Consider the following 27965-nt stretch of genomic DNA (forward strand, 5'->3'; position numbering starts at 1 on the left):
GCTCTCACTGGGTTGCAGCTCCGAGGTGCAGGCAGCTGGAATTGGGTCAGCCCTGCCAGGCAATTCCTGCAGCACACAAGGCTCTGCTGCCTATTGGGCTCCAGCTGGGTAGCATCAGGACTGGGGACTGCTCTTTGTTTCCTGAGTCCAGCAGAGCCTGGTCTCACCTGGATGTTCTGCTGTGTGCATCCATCTCGATGCCTCGTGTGCTGGGTCACCCTCCTGAGCTGCTGCTTTGGATCTACCAGCCAAAATGCTCCTGTGACCACCCCTAACCTGCTGTGGTCAAAAAGAGATGGCACAGAAAGGACCTGGTATTGAACTCCTGCACTGGATGAGAAGATGCTATAGTTTCTCACAGACTGATTTTTTTCTGGCCATTGCCTGCAATTCCTTTGTAGTTCCTCTCAAAACAGCTCTTGTAGCTCTCTCCCACCAGAACCTCTTCCCAAGACTTTCTTTTTAGATTCTTTTTTTTTTCCTCTGATTGTAGAGAGGTTCTTTGCTGTTTTAGAAACATCTGAACTTTTGTACTCTGAAACTCACTGTGCAATGGCTTCAAGAGAAAATTACAGAAAATATTTAGTTCTCAATTACATACATCTTTTACCCTCATCTCTCCTCCCAGCTGAGCTGGTGTTTGCAGAAGAAGAGGTGCTTTCTGTCCAGAAGTATCTATAAAATGAGGTGGAAAAAATAAGAGGAAAAAAACCTGAGGGAAAGACTGAGTATGGAGTCACATTGGTGGCAGCTGGTAGCCTTGGGTCTTGAGCCAGGAGCTCTGACCCTCAGGTAGGCTTTTTGTCAAGCATTAAATAATGGAATAGTGGAATAAATAAATAGTGGACTCCAGCTAATCCACTTTGAGAGGCTACAGCAGAGGTTTTGTGCAACCCACCATCCCTGCACTCTGGCACAGGTGGTGACAGAGCTGGTCTGGCCTTTGAAGCAATTGTAGCACAGATGATTTGTGGAGATATGAGGAAAGCGTGTTCTCCAGGTGCTGTCTCACCAGTCACTGCTAGATCCAGCCTGCACGAGGCAGTGCTTTTCCCTGACCACCAGCCTGGCTCCTGCCTGCCTGGGGAAGCACAAACACAACCTGCTAAGGTTTTTTTTCCCAACCCAGCAAAGCTCCTGCCGCTCTCAGTTGCTCAGGGGAAATGTGTTCCTGCTCAGTGCAGAGCTGGGGCACTGTCAGTGCTCTATCAGTGTGGGTCCAAACAGGAATTTGAATGACTTTTCTATGGAAAAGGGTGCAGGCATAAACAGCAGGAGGAGGGTGAGATGCCAGAGGCTGGTGAGGGATGGTCAGCTGCAGAGCTGAGGTTGCAGGATGGGCAGGAGGGAGCAGTGTTGGGCAGGGGAGGACCCTGGGACACTGATCCTGGGAGCAGTGCCAGCTTGTTGGAATGAGGCTCCACTATAAAAAGCCCCAGTGTGTGTGTGCAGATGAGGTTCCCAAGGTGGTTTGATGCTCCTTCTCCTGGGACAGGGCTGCTGGCAGATGGTATTAGATCCTGGCAATCCTTGGGCACAGGAATATCGAATGGTGAACATCTATAGTTTGCCCTGGATTTGGGCTGGGAGGAGGGAATAACTCGTGGTATTAAAGCCAAATCCTCTCCTAGACTTCAGTTTTCATCACACTGACTTGGACAAAGGCTGCAGGGAGCAGCTCCAGCTTAAGGACAGAAATCCTGGGAATACAACAAAGGCATAAATGTGAGATCTCCTTGCTGCAAGCCAGGCCCTAGGTACAACCTGCAGGAGGTGTCTTGAAAGTATCATCTGTTTTCACTCTAAGAGAATGTTTCAAGAAGCTACAGAGATGGAGAAACCAGAAAGCTTTTCTCTCTTCAAGAGATTGTGTCTGCAGTAATGTAGTGCCAGATTTTACATTTTGAAAAGGCCCCTAAAAGCTGGCCTGATGCCTATCTAAATCAAACACTTTGTGACATGTATCTCCCTGCTGCAGAGTTAGACAGAAATCTGAAACCAAGCTGTTAGTGTGGAGGACCTTAGAGGAGACAATTCAGGTTTGGCAAACTTGCCAAATGTACTGAATACGTGCAAGGCAGAAAAGTCCCATAAACTTTGTTTTGTGAGCACAGTGCTGTGTTTTCAGAACCCAGGCTGCCATTTGAGGACCAGTTTAAAAGACTTAATGTAAAATCCCACCTCTCAGCACGAGAACCATATATTTCCTACTCTAGTACTGATCATTCGTAGCACAACATGAATGGAATTTAAGATCATGAACCCTTTTGCCCTTCAAAGGCCTGGGTGTTCCTGAACACTTTGGAGGGATTTTCAAATTACTTTGAATTTTCCAGTGAACACTGAAACCAAATCCCAGTTCTGGTTGCCATGGCTTTGGAAGGGAAGTGCATCATTAAGAGCCTGTCTTGAAAAAAAATCTCAGCCTCATCTAACTCACGTCTGAGAGCCAAGTGCCTGCCCTCCTTCAGACACAGCTCGTGACGTGTGACAGACACACAACAGCAGGGTCACATGAACGTGCATTCTGGGTGCTCTTGGGTTCCCTCTGCCCACCAAGCGTGCCCTGGCAGTGCCAGCCTTGGGATTACTCCTCCATACCAACTTCTTCTCAGCTAAAGAGCCGTGAGGGCAGATGGTGGGGGATGCAGCTGATGTTGACCTTAAAACGAGCGGCGTGTGCTGAGGTCGACAGCAGCAGGGTGGCCCCGTGACATATTTCTTACAGCTTAGACGCGCCAGATTGGATTCCCGCTGACACATAAAGCCCTTTTCCACAGCTCTGGCAGTGCTAAGACCTGGGACAGCCTAATCCCTTCCTAAAACCCTGCTGTGCTGTAACCAAAACCTTGGAATTTTGGGTGGAGCGGCGAGCGTGTTGATGTAGGGTCTGTGGTGCTCCTTGACACCACCTCCAGTCTGCCTTCCTGGTGTCATACACTGGGACATCTCTGTTCTGGAGGAAGAAGGGTGGTGTCTCTAAACACTCACTGTGTGGGTGATGTGTGGCAGCTGAGTGTGTCCCTCCTTACTCAGCAGCTTCAGAGATGTAAACCTGGAAGGTGCAATAGGTCCTTGGAGGTTTTGTGGTTGGGAGCCTGGCCCTGCTGCCACATTGCAAACTTCCCCTTCTTTTCAGAAAGCAGAGGGTCTGTGTAGGAATAACAAATTAGCAGTGCCCAGGCTAAAGAAACTCTGCAGTCATGTTGTACCTTCTCACACGTGGGAGACTCCAAGGGGATGGAGCAGCCTGTGGGAAGCAGGATCCTGCAGTGGAGATTGTGCAAGGACTGGCTGGGCCATGTGTGACACAGCAGTGTGACGTGTCCCTGTAATCCTGATAGGGACTTGGGTAATAAACATCTTTAATTCACTTTAAAACCCTACTGTAGCACTAGCCCAGAAAGGTCTTAGTTGAAAGCAGAAGCAGGCTCATGGGATTTTGAGAAAAGTTACTTTGCAATGACTTCCTAATTATTTCTGAATTCATTTACTAATTTCACAGGGCAGTTTTTTACAGCCCAAAAGCCCAAACCCACCTGAGGAAGGAAGGCTCTGCAAAATGCCTGTAGGAGAAACACATTTTGGTACCTGCCTGTCAAGGATAGAGATGGTCCCTGAGCAAGGGGGCTGTTTTCCTGTCAATATAGCAATCAAATTTAGCTTCTGCCACTGTAGGCAACGTGGCATTAAAAGAAGGAGCTTAAGTTATTAAACTGAGCTGCTTTAATCGTCCGGTTCAGGGAAATCCATTGCTACAGGAGACCTGAGGATTAGTGTATTTTTACCACAAAGCCAATACATCTATTCTGATCGGTCACCGGCCGCTCACTCGTGCATATGAAACTTCATTCTCCGGGTTTGCACTCGAGAGTATGGGACCAAATGGAGTTTTATCTGGAGATTGACCCCGTTACCTTGAATCTCATCATTCTGGTGTCCAGTTATGTTATTTTGCTCCTGGTCTTCCTGATCTCCTGCGTGCTCTATGACTGCAGGGGGAAGGATCCCAGCAAGGAATACGCTCCTGAGGTCCCCGCAGACACCCAGCCCCCGATCCGGCTGGTGGTGATGCAGCAGGGCTCCCCCGGCACCCGCTGGGCGAAGGGGCTCATCTCCGCCTACGAAAACCCCGCCGACCTGCAGGGGAAAAGGACTACTGCTGTGTAAGGGGACCGAAAACCCCGCCGACCTGCAGGAGGAAAGGACTACTGCTGTGTGAAGGGACCTGCCCCGGAGCGCCGGTCCCGCCGCTCCGCCCGCCTCGCCTGCTATGTTTACTGCCCGTTTGCAAAAGGAGAACGCGCTCACAAGGTAAGTTGAGACGCCGCTTTATTTGATACGGTGCCATAGCTGAGGGAGTCATTTTATGTCGAGCTGTGCTCTGCATCGATATGAGCCTGCAGTTCTGCCTGCCAGCCATAAAGAGACTAATTTCCATCGGCGCTGCCGCTGCCTCGCAGCCCACTGGCAGTGGGAAGCAGTGACGCTGTTCATCCACTCGGGCACTGATGAGGGGCCTTGGTTCAATCTCGAGTTGTGCCTGGCACAGTTATTTTTGCAGGAACACGGTGCTGTTCAAGGCATCCCACCCGGACGGGCTGAGCTGTGCTGCAGCCTCGGCACATCTTCCTCGGCCAGCAGAGTGCAGATGACCTTGGTAGGCTGTTCCCATCTTCCCAGGGAGGAAAGAAACACTCAGGATTTTAAAAGGATACAGATAGTGCCTTTCTGATAGGAGCCAGCTGCTGCTCCCATCAGAATTTAATACTTTCCATGTTGTCTGTGAGCTCCCCTGAGGGTACTACCTATACCTACCTACCAAATACCTGCCTATTTTCCGTAGGTAGAACATGAGCTCTGCTCTTACAGGGCACTCTTACCCTTTGCCCACACAAATCCCCTGATGGGATACAATATGCTTCCTGGAAAAGCTGGGTATGATGTCTCCTGCCCAAGAGAAAGCGTGAAATGGGGTAAATTTACCAGTAATGTGATATGTGAGTCATGGCTGCCATGTGTCCCACTGGAACAGGAATTTCTGAACCTCCATCCTGGCTTCCAGTGAGCATCTCCACATGTCTGACCCTGCCTCTCCCCCTGAACCTTCCTTCAGCTCTATCATGTTCCAGCTGAGCCACATGAAGGCTGTCATTGCATCTCCAGTAAGTCTGATGTTATCTGCATCAGCTCCTGTTATTCTTCTCACAATTTGGGAGTTACAAGCTCAAGGCCTTTTTGGTTCACAAGGTTCTTCTTCATCTTGCTGGGTTTCTCCCTCTCAGTGCTTAATGGGATGTTTGACAGCAGGTTACTGTGTCCCTCTAGATAGTGCTCAAGTTCCTGTGTGTGGTGCTCTTTAACTGGTGGATTTTAACTGGTTACTAAGGGAAAATTAGCCCTGAACCCCAGACTGTTGTAGGTGTCTGTCCCTTGGGCTGTTTTACATCATCTTAATGTGAAGCACCCACAGACTCCTACAGAAAGCTTTAGCAAACCCAGTGAGATTTATTACCTGTCTGTGTCAGGTGGATGACTCACTGGGTTGCAGTGGTCCTAATGCCTTCAGGACAGGCATTTTAAATACTTCCAGAAATAAACTGCAGTGAATTTGAGCCACGATTGAACAAAGCTGTTGGCTGGATTGCATGTTTTGTACTCCAGCTGGGTAGGAACTGTCAGCCTGTGCTGCATCCCCAGACGTGCTGGTTTATGAATCAGCCGCAGAACATCCTGGCAGTGGCAAAGAGATCTAGAGAGTATCTTTTCATTTAACTGTATTTTAAGAAAAGGAGCCAGAATCATTAGTGGTTTTTCTTTTGGTTTCTTAATTCTTGTGTGTGAACCCAGGTTTTGTTTTCAAGCTGTCCTTTGCACCCCGGTGAGTTATAGATATGCCTGGTTTTGGAAGGAAGGGTCCTGAATGCTGGGAGCTGGAGTTAAACCCTTGATGTGATGAAAGTGGTAATAAATCTGAAGTTGGTGGCATGGTCCTCTTCCACGTATCAAACTGAAATAATTATGTTGAGTGTTGTTTTTGTTATTTAGCAATGAAAAAGTGCAATTATTCAACTGTGAGTTGTAGCTGCTTTGGCAAAACTTGGCAGTGACTAAGCTGCTCATATGTCATGGCCACTGTCACCCAGGCAGGCCAGAGTTGTCTTTCCTTGGGCTCTCCCATCTGCCTTCTATTCAGCCTGTAAGCTCTTAAAAGCTTTTTGTGAGTTCATGTATCATCTCACATATTAGAAGCCTTCTCTGTGATAAGGGATCCCTGGCATTAGGGAACAGAAATAATAATCTTTGCTAAGAAGACCTTGGGGGGACTAAAAAGAACTCAAAAATATCTCAAAGAGCTGTTTTCTTTGATGGTGAGGTGTCATAATGCCAACAGAAAAGCTCTGTGGTTCTTTGATGAAGGTCATGCAGATAATGTAGTGATTCCATGCCACGTGTGCCATATCATTGCCACGTGTTTGGTTCTGTAATACTGACTGGCAAGGCTGGGCTGATAAATACTTTCAGATAGCTGAAATCCTCCTGATAGTTTCCTCTAATGGCAAATCTTTTGTGTACACCCACCACAGACCCCTGGCTCCTTGAAACTCAGTGGGAAGTTGCTGATTTTGGAAGCTGGGATGTGGAGCTGCCAGTGGTGCCAGGGAGGTTGTGGGCAGGGAAGCAGTTTCCTGGAGCACAGTGTTCACTCATAAGGAAATTTATCAGTTGTGATAGAGTTGGTGGACTCTGCCCTGAAATGTGGAGGCAAAAGCAGCAAATGACACTTTTCTCCTGATAGCAGGAAGGCAAACAGAGGATAAATCCCCTTCTGGAAAATGAGAAACTAAAGTGCATCAGGACTTTGCCTTCCCAGTTGGGATAAAATGGCTTTCTTAGTTTTGTCTGTACTAGAACAATACTGGAGTATTAAAGCAGTGAGAGAGCCCTGGAGTATGTACCAAGAATTCCAAGTAATCGAGTCACTGCCAGTGAAATTACTGCTTTGGGGAGGTCTCAGCTACCACGTTTTTTTAATGACTGTGGCAGGATTAATGCATGCAAATGGGCTTTTATCAGGCCAAGCTTGCCAGAAATCACCCTTGAAGCTGCATTCCCTCGAGTGCTTTCAGTCCTCTGCCACGTCCTTTGCACCACTGTGAGAAAATGGGGGTAAATGTTCTCAGAGCAGTTTTGCTATTTTCCCTAAATCGTGCTGTGTAAAATGTGTGTTCCTTGCTGGAATTCACATGGTTTGAAAAGCATCCTGTGCAGCTCTTTGCACATACTCTGTGCCTGGCTCTTCCAACACCGTTCTGTCGATCCTGGGTTTGTACCTTGCTTAATCCTACCCATGCCTGTCTGTGTGTGCTTTGCCCAGAGGATTAGGCAGTGCTTAGGGCTGGGATATCCAGCACAGAAACACTGTTCTGGAGCAGGTGCTATTTGCAAGGGAGCAAGGTGTTGGTAAAATTGTGTTAGCGTTTATTCAGGAGCAATATGAATTGGAGAACATTGGATGGACAGGCAAGGATTTAGAAAATATGCTCTACTTCCAGCTTTGCCCTTGGCTTATGGGGCTCCTGTTCCCGCTGCTCTTTGCTCCACGTGTCTGCTCTGCATTTATTTTCTCTTGCTCTTCTGCCCTCTGCACTGAGATTTCTCTCTTCTTAGTCATTTATGCAGTTCATAAGGGGTTACTGTACAGCTTGGCATGCAGGGGATGTACCTGAGTTCCACTCTATGAACTAACCCTGATAGGTTCAAAGAGAATGAAATAAAATATAGTCCCACAAAAAATGCCCAGAGGAGTTGATGGACAAGCCACATTAAATCTGGGTAAACCCTGGACACAGAGCCTTACAACACCTGCTTTGAGTGACCTGTGGTCACCATGGCACTGATCTCTAGCTCTGTCATATGAGGGGAACTGAGGGGTGCTGGGAGGATTTCTTGCTGTTCTGCAGGAAGCAGGAATTCAGTCTGCACTGGCTCGCTTTCAGCTGGCTTTAGTGCCTCTTTAAAGTTACATATTACTGCTTCTGTAAAGCCTTCATTAAAGGGTTTCACAGAAACAACACAGGGGAAAAAAGGATTTCTAGATTTCTCCAACATTAGTTCAAGTCAAACATGTCATTAAATTCCCTGAAAATACATCTTTCATGTGAGCCTGTTCCACTGTAAACATACTATCTGAGCCTTCAGATTTCTTTTTAAAATCCTTAATAAGCCACTACATATGAGTAGAGGATTAGTCCAGACAGACTAACCCATATTCACAAGAGAGAATTACTTCCCATGCTGTGATTGTTTTGAATTTGAAAAGGGATAAGTCTTGTCTCATTTTGCACATTGTTTCATGGTGCAAATGCTCATCCTCTGATAGTGCTGAGTATGGAAGCACAGTGACATGCCCAAGTCAAACCTCTTGGCTGTAAGAAGAACTTTAGAATAGTTTTTACTGCCTAGAACTGCATCACCTTGAGTTATCAGTGATTCAGCTTGTGTGATGTTGGTGCTTTGGTGGGGATGCCAAGAGGCAGGAATTGATGTTGGGAGTTTAATTGGAAATACTGTTCTTCCAGCCATGAGCCAATACTGCTTCGTGCTTAGGGGAGCCCTACAGCCCACTTGCCATCTTTTAGATGGATTAAAACCCAAGTATCTTGAGCTACTTGTGTCCTTTTTATAAGGCAAAGCATCAGACTGGGTCTCCTGGTCCTGCTCCAGCCCAAATGATTCCGTGACTCCCCCAAGCACTTGGCTCCCTGTGCAGAATCTGTCCTGTCAGGTGGGGTCTGGGGCTTGAAAGCAAATCCACGTGTCCTGCTGGTGTCCCTGAGGGGCTCCTGCAGCCTGACCTGGAATAGCTGCTCTCAGTGGTGGATGGGATGGCAGCTGGAGCTGTAGCGAGGCTGTCACGTGGGGAAGGTGTGAGGGATGGGGAGATGTGTGCTGGAGTCTGCTGGTGGCTGCTGCTGCCCAGGAGGGAAGCAGGAGGGCTCCCGGGGCAGCTGTCAGGGCTCTGAGGTAGAGCTCTGGTTCTTCATGCTTGGATAATGGAAAGCTAAATTAATTGTTTATAAATAAACTGCCCTGACATTCACAACAGAAAGGTATCTGACTTTTTTATCAAGAGAAAATCATAGCAGAAATATAAAAAATGGGAAAAGCAGAACAGCTGCCAACTCTAGCTCCTGTTCTGCTCCTGGTTTAGTCTCCTCAATCCCTCCTCCTCACGTGTGCTGGTTTCCTTGGAGACACTGCTCCTTAGTTTCCCTCTCTAATACTGACGCTGTTTGACATTAACATTTCAAAAAGGCATTTCCACCCTAACGTGACAAACTGGGAGCAGATTTGGAGGCAGATCCTTGTCACAAGGCATCCGAATCCAGCATCTGATGGTTCAGCCCAGGCTGTGGATGGGTCAGTCTCATCCCAGATCTGCAGCAGATGCTCTGTGTGGGCAATGAAGCTGTGCCCTAGTTTCTCCATCTGTTAATGGCAGCAATAATTGTTACACAAGTGGAGTGTTGGGTTGATTTAATTAATATTTATGAAGGAACACGAGATCCTTTCATGGGTGGTGCTATAGAGAAATTGTTAATTATGAATGATTATATATTTGTGTCTCTTCCTGAATGCATAGAAGACCTGGACATATTGTTTAAGCACCCACATTTCACACTCCTTCAGTATTGAAGCTGATTGGGCACATGGTATAGCTCTTCATTATCTAAAAATACACTGAATTTAATTGCTATTGACTTCAGATGAGCAAAGAATACAGGCTTAGCATCCAGCTCTATTTTTAATAATTGTACTTCCTAAATCATCAATATTTTTTTGTAACTTCATTAGGCAATATTTTTTACATTCTATTTTTAGCTCAACCACTTCTTATATATAAAATAAATGTGCCAGTTCCAGGGCTAAACCTTTCAAGAAAGGGGAGAGGAGGCAAGGATTGGGCACATCCACCTTTGCCTTCTTCAAAGGACAAAACAGAACCCCAAAGTACTGAGGGATTAATGGGACTTGCCTCAAGTTTACTGCTGGAAACTGGGCATGCATGAAACAAATGTAATAAGCATAAAAGGTGTATTGGAAAAAATCATGAGTGGCAGCAGTTGATTTAATGTCTGCACATGCCCTGTGCATTAGGTATGACCACTGTACCTCTTACCCTCCCCCACAACCAAAAATGCAGTTCTTGATGGACTGAATAAGTACTTTTAACAGGTGATTTCTTTCCCATTCTCTCAGGAGCATATTAAGCATAAACTTGACATAAGTCACAAACTTGTTTCCTCAAAAAGAAGAAACCCACTTGTTTTCCTTCCAAGAGCAGAGGGCAGCAGTCTTGGCTTGCTGGAGGACACACCTTTCACCTGTCCTGAGCCTGAAGGACACGTCCCTGAGCAGAGAGAAAGGTTCTGTCCAAACTTCAGCTGTACCCCACGGGGAGCAGTTCAGGGCTGTGCTTTACTCTCTGCAGGGCTCAAGGCAACACCTCCTTTGAATCATTTCTCATCAGCCACCAGCAGCTCTGCAATTTCCAGCCCTCCAGGCAAAGCACACAGGTCACCACGGCAGAGGAGGTGTGAACTCAGAGACGCTGGAGGGGAAGAAAAGCGTTTTACCGAGATGGGAATAGTATTTTATCACTTTTCAGTTTTAGACCAGGTTTACACTGGAACCAGGGTGGTTTGATAATGGGTGGGTGGTTTTATTACTAGCAAAATCTCTGCTGCTGACATGACTGCACCAGCAAAAAGCAATTCGACAATAAGCCTTATTTTCCTTGCTGAAACAATGTGTACTAACTTGGCAGATAATCTCATTAATTAATTGAAGCTCTATTTACAGTTGATGGAGAGAGGCAGCTTGTAGGGACACGCCGTGAAGTCTTTTCTAGAGCAGACAAGGCTCTGTAAAGCTGCATTTTTATTTATATACATAGGCTGAAATGAAAATCGGGGCATTGCTTGTAAAGCCAAGAGTTCTATCCCTGGGGAACTGAATAGAAGGCAAATCTTTGGCATCAGGAGGCTCCGTGTTTGTTTTGGGAAGGAGAGCTGGCAGGGATCCCAATGCTAACTCTGAACATCTGAGGAAAAGGCTGGCTGGAAAGAATTATGTCCTGACGCAGACAGGGGAAAGCCAGGAAATCTGAAGCCAGGACAGAGACTCCAGTGTTAACTCATTCTGGCAGGAAAAAAAGTAATTGTGAAGTATTAACACCACGTCCTTGGGACATGTATTTACAAAACATGGTGGTGTGTGAGTTCCTTGGGAGGGTGGAGGTTTTCACCAATCCACGGTGGCAGAGGATGGAGAACTGCTTGGACACGTGGGAGGGCTAAGCCATGACTGGAGGAGAAGATATGGCTCATCATTGTCAAATCTCTGTGCTTTTGCAACTGTGTTGGCAGGGTTATTTGGCTTGGGAAGGGACATGCTGCTCCCCTGTTATTGCCTCAAGAGAGCTGAAGGGACAGAGGACCCTTTTTCTTTCCCTCCAACCAATTCTGTCCTGCCAGCAGACCCCAGGGCTTCCCTCCTCTTGTGTTTTTGTGTTCTCAGTGTTACAAAAGTCCATCTGCTTCTTGGGGTGACAGTTAAACTGCCATTAGGGCCACGTAAGATATTATTATGGGCTGGTTAATGGGAAACTGTTTTGGAGACGGACTGGTTGCTCTTCCCCTTTTGCAGACAGAAAACACTTTGCCTTCTTCAGCTGCTTAGGGTGAATGTGTGGGTTTATTTCTTTGCCTGTTATTTCTGTTTTCTCCTGGTGTGCAGTGAAAGACAGGATGCCCCAGCCTGTGGTAGAGCTCCTCAGAGGAGAAGGCAGTTGTGTTTGAGGCAAGAAGGAAAAGCAAGGTTCCAGCTCTAGCAGGGGGAGGAGGGTGAATGGTGCCTGCTAAAGCTTTCCCACAGGTGACCCAAGCCTGGCCCTCAGGGCAGAGCTTCAAAGTACGGTCATGCTGTAGGGCTGCCTCTTCCTGTTTTGTTTAACAGCTGCTTGGGAGGACATGGGTTGTGGCTATGGTTTTTTTGTGCCCTTTCTGCTGGGAGGCGCTCAGGGTAACCTACAGTCACAGATGTTACAGAAGCCCATTTCCATTTTTTTTAGAGCAGAAGTCAAGGCATACTTATTGGATAAAAAGGATGAAGGCAAATGGCTTAAGCTCAGGCTGTGCTCTCATCACACAAGGGTGAAGCACCTCTCTTTGTTTCTACATGTAGCAAAGGCTTACCTGGACTGGACCAGGGCCAGCCTTTTCCTATTCCTTGTTTCCAGGCAGGTGTACAGCAGCACTCTCACCTGTCTGTACCCTTGGATCTCTGAGTACTTCCCATCCTGTGCAGACAGAGGGAGTGAAAGCTGGATCTTAGCTGTCTATCTTCAGAGGCCAGTTCCCACAGGATGAGCCCCAGGACCTTGTGAATGGTACCATGGCACGTCCTGAGCAGGGCCAGGCGAGACACGTGCTCTGAGCTGGAGCAGTGTGTACGGTGCTGGCAGCGTGGGCAGCTTCCTCTCGCTGCACCCTGTTAGCACAGGGCTCCAGAGCATCCTCCTGGGTCAGCAGCATTTTGCTGCTCTCATTTGATTTAAGTGCTACCCCAGATTAGCTCTGCTCCCACAGGGCACTCCAGATTAGCTCTGCTGCTACAGGCATCTGTCTTAGCAGATAAATCTCTGTCGGCCAGATCCGTCGTCTCAAACTCGCGGAATAACCCGCCAGAAGGCAACAAGGGCTCAGATAAGCCCTGAGTTCAAAGGGGCACTTTGGGCTTAGAACTTACAGTGTGTCTGATCATGACTTTAACCTGGGATGGGGACAGCAAGTGCCTGAGATGACCGGAGCAGGACAAGGCTTCGGAGAGAGAACTGGGTTTGTAGGTACAGCCCTGGCATGGCACAGCTCCTGCACGTGGTGAAGGCAGAAAGTAATTTAATATTTTACCATGGATTTAAAAAACTGAAACCATCATAGTGCATATCTCCTAATAAAAGGATAATGTGGAATGAGAAGCAACTATATCAGCTTCTTTGGCTGTTATACCCATATTAATGTATAATGCATACACCTACACAGGCAGAGACATGTCTCTGTGCACATAATTACAGGCTGTTGCATAAAGATTGCAAATGCTTCCATTTTAACCCTGTATTACAGTATCTTAAATTTGCAGAAGGCACCCCAGCTTGATTCTCATTCTTCACCTCACCTTGGATCACCCTGTTCTCTTCTCCAGAAGCTCAAGGGACAGGGCAGATGATTTGACAGTCAACTGCATAAAGCAACTACTGGCCCAAGCATCAGCTTTCTAAAAAGCATGTTCAGAGATGCAGGTACAGCACATCATGTGTGCAGTTGGTGTCTCCCCACAAATCATTGGTCTTTCCATGCTGCACTTTTGGGATTTCCGGGGGCCAGATTCTGTTGCTCCAGACTCAGGCGTGACCCTGGAACAGGTCTGTGCTCTGCTCTCCCTTTCCCTGTTGCAGGCAGGAGTTTACTCGAGGTAATTCAACAGGATTTCAGTGGAAATACCCAGGGGTGACCTAAGTGCAAGTGCAATGCAGCAGAGGGGCCCAAATTTGCATGGATACAACCACAATTACCATTTGGCTGCCACACTTCAGAGCCCGTGTCCACCCTGGATGTGCTGCTGATGGAGTTTTCTGCCATCCCTCCCTGCTTTCGGGTCCAGCCGCTCTCTGACTATTGGTTTTCACACTCCCTTTGTTGCTCTTTGTACAACAACATGACCACTAATTGCTCCAGCTAATTAACTGTTAAAAGACAGCGGCTTAGTCCTCAGATCCAACCCATGGATTTGAGGGAAGCTTTCCTGGGAGACAAAGGCAGTTACAGCTGTGAACACCCTAAACCCCTGGCATCAGAGCTGCACCCGGGACAGGCAGCACCTCACTTTGTTTCCCCTTTGAGGCCTTGAGCAGTGTTTTTTCTTAGTCGAAAGTCAGGATGCCTTGTAGTGGACAGATGGCGTTTTTCAAGTGGAGATGGGATGAACGAAATCAAAGACCTGTTTCAATTTGAACTAAAATAATTTGTCTACTCAGACTGTCTTCCCCTGGCATCTATCCATGGAAACACAAACCACAAAGTGGCAAGCAGCAGCTCTGGATTTTACACTCGAGTCCCTCCCTAAAGACTGAGTGTCCTGTCCAGCACAGATCTCACTGGGTTCCCAGAGCTGTCTTGCTTTGTTTGATGTTTGGTGCAACAGCAAAAATTGTTTCTTTGTTTCTTTTTCATTTTAGTATCTGCCTAAAACATCTCCTTCTCTGAGTAACTTTCCACCTTCAGAACTGGAGTCCTGATGTACCCCCACAGAACCTCCATCCAGAGGGGATGTGTAATGCTGCTGACACAGGAGCAGCTGCTGGTAATCAGACCCTTGTTTTTGTCAACCCAAGATCCCGTTTCAGGTAGACCTGTACACAAGCTATAAATCATCAAGTCTTTTCTTTCACTACCATTTGCATATAAGGTAATAGCAGTCCTACTTTCCTTTGACAGTGCAGTAATTTATCATTTGACAGTGTTTTAATGAAAACCCTGCCGTTCTTCTCCCTGGAATTGGAGAATCAACATTACAAAGAAGTCCTTCCTTGACCTTTCCCTGTTGGCCACTCCTGGAAATTAGAGTGTCTTCATTTTAATGAGCTCAGAGGATTGGGGAGTTGCAAGAAAAGGAAAATCAACTTCAAAAATACCTAACCTTCTCCTGTGAATATGTCAGGACACGTTTTTAGATACAGAGCTCTTAACCTGAACAGGCTTGTTCTCTCCTTATTCTATGGCTCCTCGATCAGAGCTGTTTCTTTCTTGGCTCCTATGGTTTATGATGCAAGGACATGTTTACTTTGCATGAGGTTTGTTGCAAAATATAGCCCAGATCTTCATCAGGTGTAAATCACCCCTTTGCTCCCCTGTCCATCGCTCCTGCAGCCAAGCCTGGCTGGCAAACCCTGGGTGCCCTGACTGTGTGTGTGTGGATATACACACACAGAGATCTGTGTGATATGTGAACACCTTTGCAAGGCTTCCAGGAGCTGTGTCTAACCTGGCAATGCCATTGTACAAGTGAAATGAAGGAGTTTGTAAACAAAACCAAGATATTTGTCAGTGGTCGATAACACTCAGATTAATTTTGGGAGTTTTTTTACCAAGAAGTTTCAAAACTGTCCAGGCATCTTGCTGCCTTTCAGGTGCTGAATAATTTCCTTATTTTACACTTTCTGTTGGGTGATTTCTTCCAGAACTAGTGTTATGGGGTCAGTCAGATCTCAAGCCCAAGCTCCTGGCTGTGGAAACACTCCTTCTCTGTTTTACCAACCTGGGTGCCTGATTAGAAATCCAGTCTGCTGTCACAGCCAAGGGAAGAGGGATAGGTACCTCCAGAGGGAATTCAGATCTGAGGTGGATTTAGTTTCCTCTGAGGTGACAAGGCACTTCATTTGGGTTCAGTTGAGGATAACACAGGTTTGGTCTCTGCTGTACGTTTTGAGTTTCTGGTCCTTGATGTGGTGTGAGCAGAGGTGTGTGGAAAATCCACTGCAGCTCCGTGTCTTAGAACGTGCTTTGTGTGTGAAATATACATTAGAATTTGTATAGGTTTGGAAGTTGTGTAAATAATAATCTTCTGTAGTACTACACAGGTGCTATCTTGCACACATATTTATTTAGTAGTAAGACGGAAAGCTTGGAAGAGAACTATGTTTGCACAGGGCTGTAATGGCACAGGTTTCCTTCTCATGTCAGTGTTCAGCACATAATGGAAGTTGATATATAGTGGAAAACCTTGAGGAAAGGTAATTTATTCTATTGGTATAATGGAAAATCTGTAGGAAAGGTAACTTTTTCTATCAATGTCAAATACCCCTACAAACCAGTATGGCTCTGTATTCATATTTGCAGAGTTTATTTGCACAACTAGTGGTGAAGTGAACAAAAAAAAAATAAACTGTGGTGAACATAAAATAAACCACACTGGAATATGGGAGGAATGTCAGCAAAGCTGTCCTTGCTGCTGCTTTAGTGCATTTATCCAGCACTGAGTATTCCCAAACTGGGACTGAATGGTTTGGTTAAAGGAAAGCCAAGGAGGAAAAGACAGTGATTACTGATTGTGAAACTGGGGCAAACTCTGGAGCAGCCATATGTGAATGTGGACATTGCCATATGAAGGGATGAATGTGCATATACATAATTCCCTCAGGCCTTAAATCACAAAAGTCTGGCTGCACCAGGCAGGGATTGCTCTGCAGAGCAGAACCTTCCAGCAGCCAAGGGCTTCTTTGATTAAGGATGGCTTTAGGTTTGCTGGTTTTAGCCCATTTTTAATAACTCCCTGTGCAGGGCAGCAGAAGACAGGGCTCGCTGCTCCAGTGCTGCCTCAAGTCCCACTGTATATTGCAAGTGATTGCAATATTTCCTTGATCACACCAAAAAAAGTTTGCCATAGCTGATGGTTTCTCACCGTGTCCTGTCCAGGGAGGTGGGTTACGTTTTTCCAAGTGGAATGGTTAGTGGAGACCAGCTTTGCTGTTATAAAATGAGGAAAAGAGCTGTAATTTTTGCAGCCAGGCAGCTGAGCGTGGTCACCCCCCAGCAGGGAGGTGGTGTTACGCTCACCTGGCTGTGGCACGGTACAAATCAGACATGCCTGGTCTCCCCAGGGATTTTACAGCCGTGGAGCTGAGGCACGTTAATTATCCTGCCGTCAAAACAAACCTTCCTCCTGCGCTGAGGACAAAGCTGCTGCTCGGAGCTGGACTCAGGAGCTGGAATAACAGGGCTGTGTGAGGTCAGGGTGGAGGTGAGCTGGCAGAGCTCCCCGGGGCAGGCACAGAGTGGCTGCTGCATTCCCATGTGTTTAGCTCAGGCTGCATCCCCTACTCTCATGTCCATTTTTGACAGTGAAAAAGAGCAGCTTTGCCACCTCCTGTTTGACAGAAGGATGGGCATCGTCCCAGTCACCTCTGAGCTGGGAACTCTCAAAAATTACCAGCAGGCACAGACACACCACGGCCCGTGCTGTGACCAGCCCTTTCTCAGCAGCATGGTATGGGGGGGGTTAGGGTGGGAACCCCTGCAGGGGCTCGTCCTCACAGAGCCCCAAACCCAGTGCAAGATGACTGAGATGCAGTCCCTCATCCCTCATGGGCTGATCTGTCCTTCACGGGTGCTGGGACTGAAATGGGGATGAGCAGAACTCATGTCTTCATGCTGCTGTTCTCCAGCCTTCTTCCATCAAACCCTCTTTGCAGATAGTAAATTGTGACCAAAACAGATACTCTGAGCTGCTTGAGTTGTGTTTTTACATTTCAGTATTAAAAATAGGACTTGGGACAAAAAGCTGTGCAGCCAAACAGCTGGAATAAAGGTCCAGAGAGCAGACCTGGCTCCCACCATCTGCACTGGAGTCACAGCTCCCAAGACAGGCTGAGGATGTGCCCTCCAAGCTGAGTAGAATGGCTGGTTCATTCCTGCCTTGCCATGTTTAGTGTAGGACTGCAAAGTTTAATGGAAAGCCAACCTTTTTGGCAGCTTTTTATTGCAGGGACAGGAGAGGGTTTATGTGAACTGGATTTGTGAAGGCAGTTGTGCAAATATTTGTTCTCTGCTCCTTAGCAGCAAAGGGATGAGTACAAACAACATCTCCATTTAAGGTCCCACTCACTTGTTGCAAAAGACTTGATCCAATTTTGGTCTTGTTCGAGACCTCCAGCTCGGTTTGCAGGTTGTGTCACGTGCAGCTCAGGCCCTACTCCACAGCCCTGAGCAGAGGCAGGAGTTGTGACAGAGTTGGGACAGATGGAAACCCTCCTGCACAGGGAAGAGCTTTGATCTGGGCAGTGGCCGTGAAAAGGGCATATTTAGGATCCCCAGTCACCAGTACAATTCCACCTACAGCTCAGGTTATCACAAGCACCCATCTGCTCCCCACGAACACGGGATCTAGCCGGGAACATCCGAGCCACGGGCAGGGGTTTATTCACTCAGTGAGGCCTGGCTGCTCCAGGCAGTTCTCACCTGTGGGCACTGCATCAGGAGATACTGTTCTTACTGTAGGGGATGAAAATTCTAAAGACAAAAAAATTCCCAGCAAAACTTAAGCAAGCGGATTGGGCGCCCAAGTTAGATTAGGGCTGCTCTGTAAATGACCCAGGATCAGATCAGATTATTGAGACTGCAGTTCATAAGACCTCTCCCTCCCAGCTGGGATTAAGCCCTAGGCCACATATTGAAAAATGAAATATTGAATAGCTGCTCCCAAAGTGGACGTAGACTATCCAGTAATTTTTCCACAGGAAAAATGCTGTTTGATTATGGCATTAAATACTGTGCAATATTAGACATATACAGGAAGGCTCCCTAATGTTAAGGCCTCTGATTTTGCAACTTCAGTACTAGTCTTTTATGCTGTAGGTGGAGAGATTTTGTGCTTAAAAGTGTTTATTTTTAAACCACCCCTTGTGCAGTGGAGAACAGGTCTCTGCTGTGCCCATAGGGAAACTGTAAGAAAAATATCAGTTTGAACAAACTATCTTGGATGATTCCAAAACGATTTAGCCTTAAATTTCCTTTCATGATTTCATATTGAACCTTTATCATCACTGTAATTCAATATTAATATTTTTTAATTGAAGTGCAGGAAAATTTCTGGCAGTTGTTTTTGGTAGGTTCCCTATTAATGTCTACTTAACTGGAGACAGAAAGAGCCAAGCACACATTTAATTATGGAGATGACTGCATGACAGCATAAAATCTCAAATGAAAAAGAAACACTCTTTTAATATGAATAATCAGGAGACTTAAAAGTACCGGTCTTCTTTAAATAGCAATATATTGATGACTAAAAGCAGCACTTATGTCTAGTGCATTAGACAGCCTGGAGTTTAACGACCATTTATTTTAACCTTCTATGCTGCAGGAATGCAAGGGGAGTATCCCTCAGTTTGGTGGGATTGATGTCACCATCCAAAGGTTGGGCCCCTGCCCCCCCAAAACTCCAGAACAAAAGGAGAGAGAGATGAGCTCCTCCAGAGTATCACTTCTCCTCTGTTGAGGGACATCTTTCCTCGAAGGAGATGCCCTCCTTTTTGTCTGGAAGGGCAGGCACTAAAGAGCTTTTAAATGGTTAATGTTAGTGAAAATTTACCCAGTGTAGCTCTACTGCCAAAATATGAGAATTTGGATTTCCACTGAAAAGCTGAAAGTGCCTTTATAAATTTCTGATCAAAAGTTTGTCATTTTGACTGAAACCTCCACAGAGATTTCCCCAGTGCCAGGTTGCTGACAGCTTTGGGGTTCTTTTTTTCAATTTAAGCAGACTGCTATTACAAGCCTCAAGTAAAGTTCTGAGAAGCTGGAAGCGGTTCAGAAACCACCGTTCCTATTTACATGAGATGTGAGGCTGCTTGAAATGAGCCGTGGGCAGCTGATAAGAGCAGTGCAGGGCACAGCGGCCAGCGGGGTGAGCCCAGGGCAGGGCAGATGCCACCGCGGTGCTTTGCTGTGGCACACGCCGGGTGAGCACCACTGTGCCTTCCCCACCCTCACCCTCACCCTGGGGCAGCACCTCGCCCTGTAATTTATAAAATTGGTCCTGCTAAAACCAAGCAGAAAGGGGCAGAGTGCTGCGACCTCAGCCAGGAGGAATGGTCCGAGCACAGCGCAGGAATTCCTGGGCTTTGATCCGCTGCCAGCGCCCCGTCCCCGCCACGGGGGAAGCTACTGAGGAAACAGATTTTGAAAGCGCGGCCTCTCTCCAAGGCTCTGCGTTCCGTTCCCAAAAATGTGGCCTTGCAATTTTGCACACGAGCTACAGACAAGAAGGTTATAATGTCCAGGGTTGCAGAACAAGGTTAAGTCCCGGTGAGGGTTCCTGCTCCCCCCTGGATAACCAGAAGCAGCTCAGAAGTGACAGGGAAGGAGCAGTTTCTGGAAAGCCACGCTCTGTACACACAAACACCTCTATTTCAGCTCTTCCTCAGGGGCATTGCCTGTTCATTGATTTTGTTCCGCCTAATTCTACCTTTAAATATTGCTGCTGAGCCTCAAAACCCAGGAACTGGGAGGATGGGAATTTGCTGTCTGAGGTTCCAATCTTGAAAAACAGGTTGAGGGACTCCTGTGCCCCTCTGGATTGTTGTTTGTCCACTCAGTGTGCAACTGGCTCCCAAAAACCTGTTAGGGGCTTTTTGTTCCCTTTAGGCCTTCCATCAATTATGTGACGGGTCAGAGTCTCATTTGTGTGAGTCCAATCACACAGTTACATCACTGGAATGCTGTACACTTTTATCCACCACAGCAGGAAGAGGTCTGGGTCGGGGTCTGTCTGAAAACTTATCCCTTCCATCAAAGATAGCACAGTTTATAACTCTTAACTCAAGGACAGACTGAGAATTCGGTGGATGGTGGATGCAAGGCCTCCACCTTGGGCTACAAAGGTAGCCAATAGCAGTAACATTGGTTTTGCAATCACTCTGTTTGGAGCAGAGCAGACAAATTTGCACTGGAATCAAACCTCTTGATGCCCCTGTCTCTCTTGCAAGTCTTCTGACCTCTCAGCAACTTGGCCTGGCCACCAGTGATTAAATGTTACATTCCAAGAACTTCCTGTCAGCCAGAAGGGACGTGGTGAAACAGAACTCCCTTTACTCTTTGTAACATACCCCAACCAAGAGAAAGAATGTTTGGAGTTTTGTCCTTGAATACCAGAAGTTATTTCTGCAGAAACAGTAAAAAAACCCAGTCTCTAAACATATCAGGGGAATTGCAAGTTAGATGATCACTTGGATCTTCCTGTCCCTGCCAGTCCCTCCACTCCCTCTTCTCGAGGCTAACAAGCATTATTCAGATTGGGAAACATGGTAGGGACAGTGCATCTGATGTTTGTTGGGCTCTAGTAAAGAACATGTTTATTTTGCTTCCAAATTATATTTGTAAATATTTATGAACCAGAGGAAAAAATGGATTCATATTTTATTAAGTCTGTTTACAAAACCTAGAAGAGCTGAGACAATGCTGTGCATTACAGATGCTTTCTCCCTTTCCAAATGTATTTAAGGAACCTATAAAAAATAAAACTAGCAGGCTGTCAGCAAGCTGCTTTGGGAGGAGGCTGGCAGGAAGGGTAAAGGGAGTTCACAGGCTGCTGGGCTCCTCACAGCCCCTGCCAGTGAGGCAGAGCTCTCGTGCAGCCAGTGCTTTGTGACCCTCACGGGGCATTCAGGCACCTCTTCAGTGTCACTGCCTTACATTCATCTTGATCTTCCTCTCCTGTACTTGTGGGTTTTTTTCCCAAACTATTGAGAAAACTAAGTACCATTTTAAGCAAGACACAATCACAAAAAATAATACAATTCAAGCAAACTTACCTCAAAAATCTCAGAATGAGACACCGTCCCATCAGAGTAAAATTTCAACTATTTAACCACTGACAAGAAATCGGTTTGTTTTCTTTTGCTAAATATGTTTAAAATCTCTAAGCAGTTCCAAGTGGGATGTAGAAATCATTTCCTCTCAGATGACAAATGACAGGCTAAATTCCACCCCCTCTGTTCACTTTGGCCTGACCTGGAGCTGATAGGAAACAATGAGCGTCTTTCCGTTAACTTAAATGGATTTTGTGTCAGCCCCATTAAGTAACAGCTTATTTCCCTTCATTGATTGTGATGTCAAAGATGAGGTATTAAGAGTGATTATGGATGGCAGACACGTTCACAGAGAAAAAAAAAAAACAATGGTGGGAAGAAGAAAGGAGAGTAAAGGTTTGTGCATGTCAACGTTATAAACATTGATTAAAGATGGTCCACTGTGGAAAGGGATTTAAACATGGAACTGCTTCACTCTGGCTTTGGTATAAGTGTGAACGTTTTTAATTTACTGTTTAAAAGGCAAAAATTTGGGGGTATATAAAATACTGGGGCCAAAGAGAATGAATTCAGTTCTGCATGGGTAACAGGTTGCTAAAAAGATCTTCAAAAGCCTCCACTTCTGGATGCCAAAATCCAACATCTGCAAAAGGGCAATAATAGTCTTATTTTACCCCAAGAGTGGGGTAAAAAGCTGGTGATGGTTTTCTTTGCAGGCCACAGTGATGAGACCCCATCAGTGCAACTGGAGGATGGGGTGGAGGACTTGGTCCCTTAGGATCTACTGACACTGAGAGTATCTACTGTTATAGCACAATCAGAGTAATTGTTCATTCTCTGTTGTAGACTTCCTTAAGGCAGCAACAACACAGAGTCTCATGACTCTCATCCTTTTGGTTTAAGAATCTAAACTGTGATTTTTTAGGTGCTCTTCACGGTACAGTCCAAACTGAACCTGAAGGCAATGACAGCTGTTCCTGAGTCAGGTTGTCCTGATTTGGCCTTTTGTATAAAATTCTCTTTATGAGTGAATTTTACCTTTGCATTGCCCTTTAATAACCCCCTCCTTGCCTGTTGGCCAAAATTACATACTGATTTCTGCTGGAGGAACTGATTCATGTTCCAGGGGCTATGGGCCTCCATCTTTTTATGGTGCAATTACTAAAAGCCAAACTCCCCTGACATTTTTTTATTTCTAAAGAAGCCTTGAAATCTGGCACCTCTATGACTAAAGCTTCCCAAAGGAAAAGCTACATAATCAATATCTGAAAGCAAGATACTTCTGTATTTTTTGAAGTAAAAGTTCTCTTCAGTCATCAACAGACTTGATTCATCTGATGACTCAGAGTTTGTGCAGCTGGTCCAAGGCCATTTCAGAGACTGAAAAGTGCTGCTTTTCTCTCCCTCTCTAAAGACATGATTTTTTCTCAGCTACATGCAGCACCTCCTGCCCTTGTGTCAGCTTCTTCATCAAGGAGAAGGTTATATTCAGAACATGCCACCAGGAGGAATTTGATTGAAAAGATGGATTAATATCAAATTTGATCTTCTTTGGGTTTTCCAATATGCATTTTGAAATCTATGTCCTTTTGTTTACTACTGGAAATGCAGTACATGACAGGACTATTGTTTGATTCACAGACCAAATGACTAGAAAATAACATTTCTCCATTACTTTCCTGCAATTAAACTTCAATAGTCACATAGATAATCACAGTATAATCTCATGTCTGTCTCTTGTTTAGGAGCTTAAAGCTCATTGATTTGAAGTCCCTAAGTCAGATACATTCTCTCTACGTTTTGCTTTAAGTTTTCTGAAAATCAGAGCTTACATTTTCTGCACACATTTAGGTTTTATTTTTATTATAAAATTCCAGCCATTGCTCTCAAAGCAGTTCAATGGCTCAGTTCACAGGTAATTTAAATAGTCAATTTTAAAACATCACTCTTTTCTGAGTTTAGAGCTTTCCCATTAATTGCTGTCATATGAATGATTCCTATTGACTTGAAGTACTTTGGTGCTATTCCCCAAGGTAAGTGTTTATTATCCCCACAAAATCTTGTGGGTTTGTGGCCATGAAAAATACACTTTTGTCAGAAATACTGACAAAAGAGAAACCTTCAGCAGAATTTGACATTTCATTATCTAGCCTAATGTAATCTAATACAAGGCCCATTCCTCTAAACCCCCTTGTTCTACTGCAGGAGGTCTTTCTATTATATTAGTAGCAATGCTATAATCCCATTTCAGGTCAGTGCTGGCACAAGAGCTGGGACACCAGGTAAATATTTATGTTTCAACATTTCTACTGCGAGTGGCTGTTCTGTGCCAAGGAGCCAGCCCTTCTTAGATACCTGTGTCACCCTGGAAAAGTTGTCCAGGCCAGAACTAATTCCATTAGTGTTTGGAAAGCTATTTATAAGCCTGCCTTCAGTGGGATGACCTTATTAATTAGACTGGGAGAAGGCTGAGGGAGGGAGAGGCACTCGTTTCACAAGACCATTGACATGCATTTCAGTAAGTGATGCTTCTCCTTCACACTCCCCTCAAAATGATTGTCAAATAAAGCAGAAATCTGGGTCAGTCTGCAGCAAGAAAAAAAAAAAAGCCAACAGGTTCCTCATCCTGGTTCAGACCCAGAGTGTAACTTTTCTCAGGGTAGCTCTGCTGCCACGTGTCCTCAGATGTGCTAACAAAGCCCAAACCCTTTGTTCTCTAATTCCAAGGAAAGGAAAGAGCTTTACCACTAAAGCTTCTAAATCAAACTTTAACCAAACCGTCCCCTTCCTCCTTTATCATGTACGCTGCTAAGACAGGAAGGCTGGATCCTCATATTCTGTTTATTATGAAGTCAAAAGAAGGCAGAAGGGTATTTCTCTCCGCCCTTATTTACCAGAAATGCTTGATTTACTCCCCGGTGTAGAGTGGGAGTGGAGAGGAGTTTCACCTGTCAGACTCGTTTCCTTTGCCTCATTAAGGCTCTGTGCTGCTCAGCTTCCTTCACCTCCCCACTGCATTACATTGGCCAAGAGCTCCCTGTGTGCTGCCCTGCTGCCTCCAGAGCCAGCCTGTCACCACTGGCAACTCCAAAAAGTAAGTACCTGGGAATGTTAGCAATGTCTTGTCACTAATACATCCGTTTTGGCAGCTGGGGAGCTGCTTCTCTGTTATCTGTTTAACAAATCAGGGGACTTGTTATTGTGCAGGCTCGTAATAAGAACTCGTCTGTGCCAGAGGGCCAGAAGAAACTCAGCTTTTGTGTGAGGTGTTTACTTTTATTAAGATAACCTCCTGAGAGGATTTTATTCACCACTTGACATCTCATGTGGCAATTAAATTTTCATCTTGGGTGGGGAAAAGGAAGCTTTTGGCAAGTCCTTGATATTAGTTTGATAGATTTGTGCAATGCAAGACAATTTTGCAATGCAGTGAAAACTACAGACCCCACTTCTGTGTCTCTCTTTGCATAATGTTCTAAAGGCATTTGATGTCTGACTCAGAAATTATGGCTATGTGTGACAATGTAATGCTCATAAATAGTCCAGGAGTACAAATTTCTCCATCCCTAGACAAGCAGACAGTGCTTGTGAAGGGCCAGCAGGAGATTCTGCATGGGTAAAATTTGACCTAGAAATAATAAGGGCAAACCACACAGCTCCTGTGCTCCTGACTGTCAAGAACTGCAATTAGTAACAGATTTGTTATGTGAACACCTCTTATTAGGTGCCAAATGGGAGTCTGTTGGGTATCGAACTGAGATTGCCTGGTTCACTTTGGACAACCCATTTTACAAATACCTCACAGCCCTGATCAGAACTAAATTCTCTTTTGCAGTGTAAAAATAATAGGTTAAATGTCTTATTAACGAGCCCTTGGCTGTTCATTTTCAATACGTTGCTCCTTCCAAGCACACTACCTGATTGTGCCCCACAGCAGGGATGCACTCAAGTAAGAAAAGTTCTCTCATCTTTTTGTAACTCTGACTCATCTATTAAAATGCTGGCTGAGTGCACCAGGACATATTTCTAGTGTTATGAACATTTTTAATCAAATGGACTTTGGGTATTCAAAGGCTCTTTTCTTTTATACTTTGTGAGTAATCAAACTAATAAGGTTTTTCTTCCTTAATTTTGTATGCTTAATGCCAATTTTTAGGATTTAGATTTAATGGTTCCATGGTCCATAATAAGGGGTTTCTTTTGTTGTGATTGGGTTTTTTTAAGGCATTCTGATTAAATAGATCATCAAAAGCAATTACAGAGATGAGTTCAACAAGAGTCACTGGTACTAAAAATATGTTTTGGTCAGGACTGCTCTAACAATATGTGTGCTGAGTAATTTAGTGCTCTCCTTAAGAAACACAGACATCCAGTTAAAAATCTTCCAGTTTCATCACCACTGTCAAGATGGTTGGGGATCTTCTTAAGCTGGTTCCACTCAGTCAGGCCTCATGATAAGAGTGTTCTTATTTTCATTCAAAGTAAACAAGTTTGAAACAGTGATTACTTTTATTAACTGTATCTTGAATCTGTACATCTTTGATGGAACAGGAAGTTACACCCGTTTGAGATCTGTGACCACAGAACAAAGGTGGAAAAACAGTCTTTGAAAACTGTGAGGAGAAAAACTCTCTGTGATGCATTTGCTGGTAGAGTCCAGATCAAATGTCCAAGGCAGCACGGAAGGAAATGAAAATGGGAGGGGCTTGGGAAGAGACAGAAGAAAGAGTCAAAGAGGAGCAGGGGGAATGAGAGAAGATGGAGACAAGATCCAGTGACTCCGTGTGCCACTTTGAAGGTGTCAGCACATTCATTTTGCAGGAGTCAGTCCAGGTTTTTATCAGAATCCCAAAGCAGCGGCTTTCCAGTCACGGTGTCCACAATGTCACATGATCCCGAATGTTTTTACAGCCTGAGAGTGCAAATTACTGGGGCAGTGGCCGAGGAATGCAAGGATGAGTGTGTGGTACTGAGCAGGAAGGGAGCTGCGCCACCACAGGTTCTACCTCAAAATAAAGCCAGGATATTGGGATACTGCTGACTCTTCAGCTGTTCAAATGTAGCTGTGTGTGCAGGTCTGGGCTCTTCAGTCACGTCCCCAAACTTGGCTCCTTTTGGATTAACAGGTAACATAAGCAATATGAAACCTTATTACCGGTGACACTGTTAAATCAGATGACAGATTGTACCAATTTATTAGCAGCGATACCTCAGAGATTAATAGATGTGTTTCTCAGGGAACCAGCTCAGCTTTGCACTTCAAGGGTTCTCCTTTCCAGCAACAAGCTCTACCTTCCCCCTTGAGCAAAGCTGAGCCAAGTGCCTGCCTTCTGGCCCAGCCCCAGCTGTCCTTGCAGCAAGCCCCTGTTGGAGACAACCAAAATCTGCAATTTGTACCTGAAGACCTTATTCCATCCTGAAACTACACAATCTGAGGGGCAATTCTTGCCGTGGCAGTTTACAAAACTGTTACCACCGAATCCTTTGCTCACTTCTGGCACAGAGGAAGAGTTGGTAAATGGGACTAAGGGCCGTGAAGGCCATAAAAAGTCAGATTTAGCCTGACATCCAGCCAAGTCATGATGCTCACACTTCCCTCTGCTGCCTGTGGTGGAGGTGGTTACCTGGCAGAGGTGACATGCTTGGCTGGGGAGATGACTTACAAACCATGGCAGCAGCGGCCAGCAGATCCCATCTGTCTCAGTCCTGCCATAAAAGATGTTAACACCAGGTTTGGTTTATTTGTCTAAACCCAGGTTTGCTTCAGTGTTCCTCTACCTATCACTTTTGTTGAGGCCTGGAACCATTCAAAATCCCACCGTAAACAAGATCTTAGATTCCACAACAGGAGTATGAATAGTTCGTAATATTCTCCTAATTCATGCCCTGATTTGTACAATACGAGGTAACACCACATTCATCTTATGGAAACACGCTTGACGTGGTCCCTTCACGTAGTGGAATAACCCTTGCTTGGAAGTTTGTTTGGAGTAGATAAGATTACGGTGTACAGGCAGGGGAACTAAGGCAGCTAGTCGGGTTATCACAGGCAGTCTCAACACCGGAACCTCGATTCGGAGTAAATTACCCCACATGCAGCTTGATGTGACAGCAAAGCAGGAGTGTTTCGCTGGGCACCTCCACAGCGGGAGGGACCCCACGGGCAGGGGGGTGAGGACACCCGGCTCAGCCGGTGCCGCATCGCTTGTGGAAGGGCTCCTTCAGCTTCCAGGCTTCGCGGACGAGGCGCGTTGCCACCGCCAAGCCCTCCTCTCCCGGCCCGTGTGGGCGAACGAGCCAAGACAATGCAATTCCACCGCCATCCCCCGGCGCCGTTCCACCCCCCTGCGAGGCTGCGGGACGAGCTGCCGCCGGGCGCCCTCAGCGCCGACACGGCGGCCGTTGTTCCCCGGAACCCTCAGCCCCGCAGCCAGGCCGCGGCCCCCGGCGCTCCCCCAGCCCGGTGCCCGCGGTGCCGGGGGGCGGTGCCGCCCGCCATGGCCGGGGCGGGCCGCGGCGCGGTGGGCGGGCCAGGGCCGGT

At 46.0% G+C, this 27965-nt stretch overlaps 1 protein-coding gene across 1 annotated transcript in view; it reads left to right on the forward strand.

Moving 5' to 3' along the window:
• Positions 1–4258: 4258 nt before the first annotated feature.
• MMD (monocyte to macrophage differentiation associated) overlaps positions 4259–27965 on the forward strand; it is a 41744-nt gene continuing 18037 nt past the window's right edge. Inside the window, exon 1 of the mRNA XM_027654466.1 lies at positions 4259–4314. Within this exon, the coding sequence (XP_027510267.1) occupies positions 4274–4314 (41 nt within the window). The 5' untranslated portion in view covers positions 4259–4273. The remainder of the gene's footprint in view (positions 4315–27965) is intronic.

The sequence above is a fragment of the Corapipo altera genome, unplaced genomic scaffold (assembly GCF_003945725.1).
Source record: "Corapipo altera isolate COAL_440 unplaced genomic scaffold, ASM394572v1 343, whole genome shotgun sequence".
Classification (NCBI taxonomy): Eukaryota; Metazoa; Chordata; class Aves; order Passeriformes; family Pipridae; genus Corapipo; species Corapipo altera.